The sequence below is a fragment of the Psammomys obesus genome, unplaced genomic scaffold, assembly GCF_907164565.1.
Source record: "Psammomys obesus unplaced genomic scaffold, mPsaObe1.curated_primary_1811, whole genome shotgun sequence".
Classification (NCBI taxonomy): Eukaryota; Metazoa; Chordata; class Mammalia; order Rodentia; family Muridae; genus Psammomys; species Psammomys obesus.
The window spans coordinates 639,148-650,554 of record NW_026596036.1 but is presented as its reverse complement, the minus strand read 5'-3'; the positions used below and the strand labels follow the sequence as shown (position 1 = coordinate 650,554).

The following is an 11,407-nucleotide window of genomic DNA, read 5'->3' as shown; positions in this document are numbered from 1 at the left end:
TGATACCAGAGACTAGATGATGAAAGTGACCATGCTGCTTTTGTGGAGGATTATAAAAGGATTTTGGAGTCTTTGACTGGAAAAGCCTTTAGTACTCAGAACTTAATGGGCTTCTATGGGAGGCTAGAAGAAAAGGATACTGAAAAAGCAGCCATTTGAAGTCTGACATACACAGTATCAGAGGGAAATCAAGATGCAGTCAGGACCATTCGTGTTACATATTTGAATAAAGTATCTGTGAAAGTGAAGCCTTCTTTGCTTTACAAGGACAACAGATGCTAGTTAGATAAAGCTGAAAAATCAACTGTGCTAAGTAAGCAAACAGTGTTACTGAGGCAAACTATTCTGGGAAGTGTTTTCTCAAGGTCATGACACAGATTCTTTGGTTCAGAGGTATATATGACACTGTACATCAACCTGCAGCAGTACTTGTCAAGTGTGTGTGTGTATGTGTGTGTGTGTAAGTGTTTCCCACATGGAACTGAAAATTGTCCATTTCGTTTAGTTTTTCAAATTTTGTGGCAAGTGTGTGTGTGTGTGTGTGTGTGTGTGTGTGTGTGTGTAAATGTTTCCCACATGGAACTCTTTTTGAAAGTGTGAAGTGGTCATGAAGAAGTAGCTGAGGTTTGGTGCTGTGTAGCCAGGTCAGAATCTGCCTGAAGAGAGGCTATTGTTGAAGGTCCAGCCTCAGTTCCAATGGCGATCACAGCATATTGAAGATGCCAGGGCCATGAAGTGACCACCAAGAACACTGGCAGCTGTGGGTGGGAGCCAAACTGAATCTATGAGACAACCTGCTTAGGCTGCTGATGGCAGAACTGAAGAGGTGTGCTTGCCCAAGGCCTTAGGAGCCCAGAAGATCATGAGTGAGTCCCAGACAGTGGACCCTGAGCTATTCATGCTGTTGGGTTTGGGGTTTGCAATTATCTAATTGCAACTTGCCCTAGTTCTTCCCTTAGATTAAGAACAGTTGAAAGACTGGGCTTTTAAAAAGACATTGGATGTTCTATCATTTTGTTTTGTGAGCCTTGGATTTACCATAATAAAATATGTTATTTTATTATGTATCAGTATGCTATCAATTTTATTACTGCAAAATATCCCTTGGAACATATAGAATGTCTTCCCATTCATCTACTGATAGGCATTAGATTATTCTTCTTTGGGGCTATCATGACTAATTCTGGCCTGAACATTTTGGTATAACTTTGTCTGTAGATATGATGTCCATTATCTTCAGAATAAAAATGGAAGTAGAGTTACTATTTTACTCTGATAACATTTCTGGCACTGAGCTCAGTGAATCTTCAGGAAAATTTCCTCCACACAATATCTGAAAAGATCAAGGGGTCATAAATGAGTTAAAAATTTGTCAGGCTTTCATGGTAAAACAAGTGATTAAATCTACAGTGGACACTTAAAGACTAGCAAGACCAACTGTACAAATTAGATTAAGAATAAAATTAAAATTAAAATTTAAGAATATAAATATCTCTGTCTGGCAATTCCTGACACAGAAGATCCCACATTCAAGGCTATCTGTTAGCACAGATGGCTCCTATCTGAAGCCACAACCTGCCATGCTCAAGCAAAACTGTCAGCACAAACAGCTTCTATTTGCAACTACAGAGACTGAACTAAAGCCTGAAAAGTTACAAATGAGCCCCGTGTCCATACATCCTTCTCTGTTCAACCTCTACAGAAGCCTAAGCCTTACCGCATGCCATGGTGCACAATCTCTACCAGTGCAAAGAGTGTTTTGCCCTTCCTTCTCTCTATTCAAGGACAATCTTCCCCTGCTGAGATTGGAGTTGTGCCCTTGCTTCTTTTCTCCATCATCATATTCCATTTAATAAGATTTAATAAGAATGTAATAACTAGAAAGCCTATTGTTCACTGATGTCTCCCCACATGTCTGGATGATTTCATGTGAAAATTAGACTGCATTGGTACTCAGCCTAGAACCTCTTTTCCAGGTGTAGCCAGTCTTCAATTCCTGTGATGAATGGCTACTCTTGCCTCTACATGGCTCCTTCTGTACAAAGCTAATATATAACAATGAGAATCGTCACTGTCCAGTACCACACAACTCTTCCTCAAGAAAGAACACAGCCAAAGATCATTTTATTTGTGGGTACAATAGTCTGGCCGACTGCCTCAAAGTAGAAATGTCTGTGTGGTGGAGTTTATACCCCAAAGGTCCCTAAAAAATCAGGCTAAATCGAAGCAACAGCCGTATCACTTCCAAGCCCAGCCTCCTCTGTCCCAGTCTGCTTTCCTCAAGTATTCATGGACAAAAGAATTCCAAGTTCAGATTCTGCTTCTAGAAACTCAGTCAAAGGCAATGCATTATTATTTTTAATCTCAAACAAATATTGAAATACTTATCATGCTAAATCCCATAGCAAATTATCCTAAAGTATCTCCTTTTCTGTTACTGTGATAAAATACGGAGGCTAAAAGAAACTTATGGACGATCTTATTTTGGCTCACAGTTCCAGAAGAACAAGAGTCTATCTTGGAGGGAGGAAGACAGGACAGCGAGCTAGAGCAGGAAGCTGAGAGATCACATCTTCAGTCAAGAGTTTGAAGCAGAGAGGGTGAACTAAAGTAGGGTGGGACTCTACTGCTCGAAGCTCAGCCCTAGTGACTAACTTCCTTTAGCAAGGCCACCCCTCTAGTATGTCCCACCCAAATAGTGCTACTACCCGGGAACCAAGTAGTAAGAAGGAGGATCATTTTCATCCAAACCACCACAGACTTCTCAGTAACAATTTCAATATCCAAACTGGAACCATATCCTGCCCAGAAAGCAAGAATTTATACAATAAAAAGCTGAGCAAAGTTGTAAATATTTTTATTCTAGCTCCAGTTTTTATTCTTCCTCAATGCCATTTCAAATTTTCTTTCTATTTAAGATGAATGAAATATCAAGATAATGAAATATCAAATCTAGTGCCTCCAGGTTCCTACTTCCAATACATATATCCTTAATTAAGAATGATTATCCCTTGGGGCTGGCAAGATAGATGTCTCAATGGTTAAGAAAACTGGTTTCTCTTCCAGGATACCTGAGTTCAATTCCCACCACACACACAGCAGCTCACAGCTCTCTATAACCTCGGTTCTAGGGGGCATTACATCATCACACAAAGAAATTACAGGCAGACAAAGCACCAATGTGCATAACATAAACTATAAAGAAAAAGAATGATTACTCCTCCCTTTAAATCTATTTCCCACAGGAATATATAATGTCTTGTGGGTATAAGCTTTGAAGTGTTTCACATCATTCTTCCATGGTCTGGAAATATTGCTCAGAGTCTCCACTTCTGAACATTGAGAATGTATAGAAAATCCTGATTCTGTTGCATCCTTTTCATAAGTGTATCTGTGAACACACCTAACCAAATATCCAGTCCCTTCTATACAGGTTTTTCAGGACCCATAGACTATATAAACAGTGTCATCTTGAGAGACTAAGGAAAAGAAGTACATTACAAACTCTAGGGAAGATCTGCTACCATGAACATTTCCATGTATAGATGCATGATAAAAATCAGAACTACTGAATTAACTTGTGGTAAATCTTTAGTAAACACCAGGGTGAATATGCCATGTGAGGGAACTGTTCAGCATTTCAACTTAAAAAGTGATAAGTGGAGACACATAGGGTGGATTGAGCTTATAATCCCGTATCTCTGTCAACATCTGGGAGAAGTGAAGGGCTCTGTGCCCCCTCTCCCCACTAACCTTCTCTCTTCTACATAGGGTTGGGAGGTGGAAAGAAGGTAAGGCATGCATACCCCTTTAAATAGAGTTTAAAAATGAGCACTACAGAAATCAGTGTGAAAGGGCCTCATAAACCTAAGAGAGTGCTATGTGGCCCACCAACAATTCATTATATATGTATCTGAAGGACTCTATATCCTACAACAGAAATACTCGCTCAACTTGTTTATTGCTGCTCTATTCAAAATTGCTAGGTAATGAAGGCATCCTACATATTCATCAACAAAAAAAATGAATAATAAGAATTTGGTGGAGATATATGCCTATAGATTAATACATACATAGGTAGATAGATTATAGATACATACATACATACATAAATGCACATGTGATAAATAGATACATAGATGATAGAAAACAGATAAATAGACATGAAGACAAATACATGAATATTATTCAGAAATAAAGTAAATGAAATTATAGAAGTGGCATGATAAGGAACACAACTGGAAAATATTATAGAAAGTGTGTTATCCAGACTCAGAGACAAATGCATACAAATTTTAGCTTCTAAGTTCTATTTTTATATATTCATGTATATATTCATGAATATGAGTGTGTGTATAGACACCAAAAAAAAAACAAAAAACAAAAAAAAAAAAAAACTAGAAAGCAGCCCACGAGAGGAGAAAAAGGGAAAGCAATCTGGCATTTCCTCAGACAACTAGGAATAGCACTTCCTCAAAATCCAGCTATACCACTCCTAGGCATATACCCAAAAGAGGCTCAAGTACACAATAAGGACATTTGCTCAACCATGTTTATTGCAGCCTTATTTGTAATAGCCAGAAGCTGAAAACAGCCCAGTTGCCCCTCAGTGGAGGTATGGATACAGAAATTGTGGTACATCTACACAATGGAATATTACTCAGCAATGAAAAACAAAGAAATCATGAAATTTGCAGGTAAATGGTGGGATCTGGAAAGATCATCCTGAGTGAGCTATCCCAGAAGCAGAACGATGCACACGGTATATACTCACTCATATAGACATATAATATAGGATAAACCTACTAAAATCTGTACACCTAAAGAAACTAATCAAGAGGGAGGACTCTTGCTAAAATGCTCAATTCCTATCCAGAAAGGCAAAGAGGCTGGACATCAGAAGAAGGAGAAAAGAGGGAACAAGTCAGGAGCCTGACACAGAGAACCTCTGAAAGGTTCTGCCCTGCAGACTATCAATGCAGATGCTGAGACTTATGGGCAACCTTTGGGCAGAGTGCAGAAAATCTTAGGAAAGAAGTGGGAAACAGTAAGATCTGGAGAGGACAGGAACTCCACAAGAAGAGCAACAGAACCAAAAAAATCTGAGCACAGGAGTCTTTCCTGAGACTGATACTCCAACCAAGGACTAAGCATGGAGATAACCTAAGATCCCTGTACAGATGTAGCCCATGGCAGTTCAGTATCCAAGTGGGTTCCATTGTAATAGGAACAGGGACTGTCTCTGACATGAACTGATTGGCCTGCTCTTTAATTACCTCCCCCTGAGGAAGAAGCAGCATTTGTAGGCCACAGAAGAAGACAATGCAGCCACTCCTGATGAGACCTAATTGACTAGGATCAGAAGGAAGAAGACCTCCCCTATCAGTGGACTTGGGGAGGGACATGCATGCAGAGGGTGGAGGAAGGGAGGGATTGAGATGGGAGGTGAGAGGTAGGAGGGAACCACAGGGAGGATACAAAGTGAATAAAGTGTAATTAATAAAGAATTTAAAAAAAACTAAAAAAATGGCTCCCTGCCAATCAAATATTTCAATCATCATTATTGCCTAGAAAAGAGATAACAAAAACAACAGTTCTGAAGAAAAAAAAAAGATAGATGAGTGGGAAGGTAATAGAACACATGATATGGAAGTGGAAGCAGGGATACTGGGAGCAAGAAGGTTTGAGTGGGAGTGGGGAACTGGACATGGCAGAGAGCATAAGCTGGGAGAAGAGACAACCAGAAGAAAACATGGATAATTTGCCATAGAGGAACCTGCTACCTTGTAAGCTAGTTTTCTAGTTTTTAAAAATTAGAAAGCTAATAGTTTTTATTGAAAGATTTTAAAAATCAAGGAAGCTGTAGCGGTGATGGTGGTCTTTGGCATGACATGGTGAGTGTCATGGCCATGTGCTCGTGTTCCAACTCAAAAAGTATGCACATTAAGAGGGTGCACATTGTTGTACAACAATCAACATGTGAAAAATATTTTAACCAAACAAATAGTTTGCCTTTCCCTTCAAGATTACTTGATTTCAAAACATTATAATCACTTTCCTATCAATAAAGCCCTTGCTGCTCTTGCTATTAATTCCCATTGCATACAGAATAGAAACAGAATTTCTCCACTGTGGGGTCTGAGCTCTCTATAAGGCATTTTGTGACCCAGAATGTTTGTGTGCAGGCTGCAGGTGCCTGGGGAAGCACTGTGTGCTCGCTGCACAGAGGTAGACAGCAGAGTCACTGGGCTGGGAGTCTCTGATGTGCAGGGAAACATGCAGGCTGGCTCTGTTGAGGTGAGCTGTGAATCTGCCTTCTTCCTTGTCACCATTAGAGAAGATGGACATCAGTGCCTTGGGATCTTGCCCGGAATGCTGTCTGTACCACCAAAAGTACTGAGAATTACGATCACTAGAAGTGCAGTTGAGAGAGGCCATGGCTCCCTCTGGGACACTGAGGGATTCTGGGTTCTGCTGCACCTTCGGCTGGCTGCTCACCCCTGTGCAGAAAGACAAAGGTCAGAGAAACAGGAATGGAGGCATACGGATACTAACATAGCAGAATGCTTTTTCAGTAGCCAGCCCACCCCTAACTGGAGATTAAAAACATCTGTCATTCTATCTTTAACCTGGAGCAGGCAACAGCTTTATATTCCACACCTGTATCCCAAAGAAATTCCCAGACTTACAGCTTAATTGAAGCCACAGGACCACTAGTGAAACACTCAAGGATTTCATCTCTCCTCCCTCTTCACTTAGGATTCAGATTCTCAACTCTAAACTCATATGGTCACATTCAAAAGTGTCCACATCTCCTGCTTCAGGAAACATGAAAAGCCGCTTTGCTAGCAATGAGAAAAGGGACTCTCTTCACCTCCTCTGCACCACCAAGACTTTCCTCCAGCCCTTTCTCCACCCCTCTCTCTACTTCCTGCCTTCCCCTCTTTCCCCTTCTCTCCCACCCTAAGAAGACACTGCCATCTTGTGGACTCATGATAGTGACCAAAGAAATAATCAAACTGTAAACTCTTCTACTGTAGTTATTAAAAAGTAAAGTACTTGAAAGTTCAATTGGCATTTTAAAGAAACATTTGCCTTGAGTCTTGGTGGGGAGTGAGATAGTGTGTGTGTGTGTGTGTGTGTGTGTGTGTGTGTGTGTGTGTGTACACTCTGCAGATGTCTTTTTTCTCAGTAATAGTAAGTGCCACACACAGGCATTCACCTGCATTGGAAAATCACCTAGACATGCCAGCCACAGAAATCTGAGTGAGGCTTTTTCATACAGCATAAATCTAACCCTTGTCACCCCCATTCAAATCCATTTACAGGCTCTACAGATGGCCTGGACAGACTGCTTATCTAGATCATAGCCTAGAAGAGCCTGGAGTTATTAATTTTATTTGGAGCCAGGAGCATGCTCATGTGTAAACAGAACTTTAGTTGGCTTGGTGCAGAAGAGATGGAGCTGTGTTTAGCAACTCAACAATAAATAAAACTCAGGGAACTTGCTCATTTGTCTAATTTTTTATTATCTCTTCTTGAATAAAGCCCTATTGAGTAGGAATTGATCATGAAAGTTGTAGACCTGGTTTCTCTCCCCTTTCCTCTTTCTGACTCTGCCTCCCCTCTCTACTCCTCCCTTTCTTCCTTATCTCTCTTCTTCCCTAACACTTCCACTTTCTCCCACTCTCCATTCCTAACATAGACATGAAGCCACATGTACATGCCAGGAAAACGTCTGTGCCAGAGCTGAACTGGGTCCACAGAGAAAAGTCAGGAAACAACTGTCCTGCAGGAGTCTATGAGAGCTCCACAGCCAGCAGAGTAAAGATTTGTGGAGGCAAGAAGGCAGTAGGATCAACACAGCCAAGTAGTTGGTTCATGCTTCAATCCTCTGATATTGAGTAGTGTATTTTCAGGACACTTGATTTTTGACAAAGGAGCCAAAACCATACAATGGAATAAAGAAAGCATCTTCAACAAATGGTGCTGGTCTAACTGGATATCTACATGTAGAAAAATGCAAATAGATCCATGTTTATCACCGTGTACAAAATTCAAGTCCAAGTGATTCAAAGACCTCAACATAAAACTGGATACACTAAATCTGCTAGAAGAGAAAGTGAGAAATAGTGTTGGACACATTGGTACACTAAACAGAACACCAACAGCTCAAGCACTAAGATCAACAATTAATAAATGGGACTTCATGAAACTGAAAAGTTTCTGTAAGGCAAAGGATACTGTTAATAGAACAAAACAGCAGCAAACAGAATGGAAAAAAGATATCTTCACCAACACTTTATCCAACATAGGGTTAAAAACCAATATATATGAAGACTCAAAAAATTAAAAACCATAAACCAAATAACCCAATTAAAAATGGGATACAGTGCTAAAAGAGAATTCTTAGCAGAGGATCTCTAATGCCCAAGAAACACTTCAAGAAATGTACAACGTCATTTGTCATCAGGAAAATGCAAATCAAAACAACTATGAAATTTTATCTTACACCTGTCACAATGGCTAACACATGCTGGAGAGGATGTGGAGTAGGGGAATACTCCTCCATTGCTAGTGAGAATGACAGTAAGAATGAACCCTTAGGAAAAGCAGGGGAGGGCTGGGTGTGAGACAGAAAAATAGAGACTGAAAAACCGAAACCAAAATCATGGTAGGGGAATCTCTGGGATGGGGACGAATCCTGGGAGCCTGTGTTTGAGTTCCTAAATTCCTCTCTTCCAGTTCTCCCCCTATTTCTGTTTTCTTTGATTCTATTTCCACTGGGAAGTATTGACTGTGCTCTTCATTTCATGCCATTGTTTGTGTTTTTGTTAATTTCTTTTTGCCATTATTATTATTATTATTATTACTATTATTATTATCATTATCATTATTATTTATTAAGATTTATTCATTTTATATCCCCTCCCTCGTCTCCCCACAATACTACCCTCCCTCACTCTTTCTCCCACTGTTGTATTTAGTTATTAATATTTGCTATTGTTTTATCTTCTTGTAACGGTGCTGTTAATCCTCAGCAGCTGTAAAACCAAATCACCACACAGAGACTGGGTTTTTAGTTAACCTAGAACACAATGCTGGGCAATATTTACTCCCTCCTAAACCTCCAAGCCCTCAGGTTCCTAACATTTAGATTTCCCACATTATACTTGCTTTTTGTGAAATCTTAGGTCTGGTTCATGCTCCAAGTCCTCCAAGCTCTCTCCTCCCGCTCATGCTCTCCTTGTGCTCTCTCTTCAAGCTCTCCTCTCCTCAAGCTCCTCCTCCTTCTCGCCCCTTCCTGTTCTCTAGCTCCTCCCCTCTTTCCTGTCCTCTGGCTCCTCCCATTGTACAACATTGTATCTAGTTGCTTTATTTGTGTCCTGTTTACACAAGAGTTAAGACAGGATGATTATAGTGAGTATCACAAAGCAATATCCAGATTGAAACCAGAGAGCTGGGGGTGGAGAAATCAGCATTTGAGTTAACAAGGGTAAGGCCTATACATTTTAAAAGAACATTATACCAACACCCCAGCATTTCCCTCCCCTAGTCTACTGATAGGGGACGTCCTCCTCCCTTACTATCTGACACTAGCCTATCAGGTATCATCAAGACTGTCTGGATCCTCTCTCTGTGTGGCCTAGTAAGGCCACCTCACCAGGGAGAGGTGATCAAAGAGCAGGCAACTGAGTTCATGCCAGTGACTACCTCTTTTCCCCTTACTAGGGAACCCCAATGGAGACTGAGCTGCCCATGGACTACATCTGAGCAGGGCTTTAAGTCCGCTCCATGCATGGTCCTTGGTTGACTCATCAGTCTCTTCAGGCCTGCCTCACTCCAGATTTTTGACTCATTGATTTCTTTAATGTATTCACTTTTTCTTTCAAGATCTCTAACATATTCATAAAGGCTAATTTGAAGTCCTTGTCTTGTGCATAGGCCATATTGTGTTTCTTGGGGCTTTAATGAAGACATGTCATCATGGATGTTATTGTTTCATGCTGGAATCTAGGCATCTGGGTTTGAGATTATTTTAATTCTCTGTGCTGGTGTGTGTTCTTGCCTTTGTCAGATGTGTGCTCTCTTCCTTGGTTTCTATTGTTCTCTTTGGTTCTGAGAACAGTGTGGTGGCTATAGGTTGCCTGCTAGGGAATGTTTCCGAGATCCTGCCATGTGTGGACACTGGATTCCAGACAGAATGTGTTTCTTTTCTTTCCAATTGGGTGCTGACACTTAGGCACATGACACTTAGGCATAGGAGCGGGCTAAAAGAGGTGTAGGTTCCGTGGTAGGGAAGAAATCAGGGAGTGCCACCAGGATCAGTCAAGTGCTCTGGAAATGGGGACAAAGAGGGATGAGGACCACAGCAGACAGTCTACAAAAGGGGTGAGGATGAGACTGGACGTTGGATTTAGGGGAGAGGATGGACATTGAAAATCTGAAGATCACCTACCTGCTCAGACTACCTTTCTCCTGTCTTTTCTACCTATGTATCCTTATTACAAATCTTAAGGTATGGAAAGGCTGTAGCCTCTGATAACCTGTCCTTCCAAAGTATTAGATAGACGTTATCTAGATGACATCTTTCCCGGCATTTGTTGCCCTGTGTGAATAACTTGGACTAAAGGTGGCATTCAACAATATGAAAAAAATGACCTATATGTGGAGATGAAGACAACTGACCACCTCACAGTATCCATAGCTTTCCTGGGAAATCAATGTGACACTCCATGAGGAACCACTGATATCCTTGATGAAAATCCAGCTGTGATAACATCTCCCTCTTGTTCTGCTCTGACCATGTGTACAACATTCTTCAACCAGAGAAAGGTTGGGGCACACAACACAGACTGTGTGGAAAACAGGGTGATCTAAAAGGCAGATGATCAGAAGTCAGGCTTCTTTTGTTTCTCAGGGTTTGTGCTCAGCTCCCCCTGCAGTGTCTGCCACTGTGTCCCTCAGAGCACAGTAGTACACAGCCGAGTCAGACTCTTGCACCGAGGCTTTCTGCAAGTGGAAGGAGGTGGTTCCTTTATCATATGTGGCTTCAAACCCTCTGCTGCTTCCCTTCTCGCCAGCTGTTGTAACTTTCAAAAGGAGCTCAGGGCTTTCTCCAGAATACTGTACATACCAAAAAAGAGTGGGGTACCCTGTAGATGAATAAGTGCAGTTTATAAATAGAACACTGTCTTCTGAGAGGGTCACTTGATCTTGTTTCTGGGTCACTGAGTCTCCATGGATCCTCCCTGGAGGAAGAACAGGATATCTGTGTCACATTAATAACAAACCTCATAGATGATTAAGTATTTTTCTGATATAAGGGAAAGATTGTAAATCTTAAGTCACTTAACTTACCAAGCAGGAGCAACATCATAGTCACTAAAGCTGGAGAAGCATTCAT

The 11,407-nt window shown here is 41.0% G+C and overlaps 1 gene segment (V, D, J or C); it reads right to left on the bottom strand.

Moving 5' to 3' along the window:
• Window positions 1-10,917: 10,917 nt before the first annotated feature.
• LOC129687339 (T cell receptor alpha variable 9-2-like) lies at window positions 10,918-11,407 on the bottom strand. The segment is given in 2 exon segments: window positions 10,918-11,252; window positions 11,362-11,407. Coding segments are annotated over 2 exon segments (381 nt in total).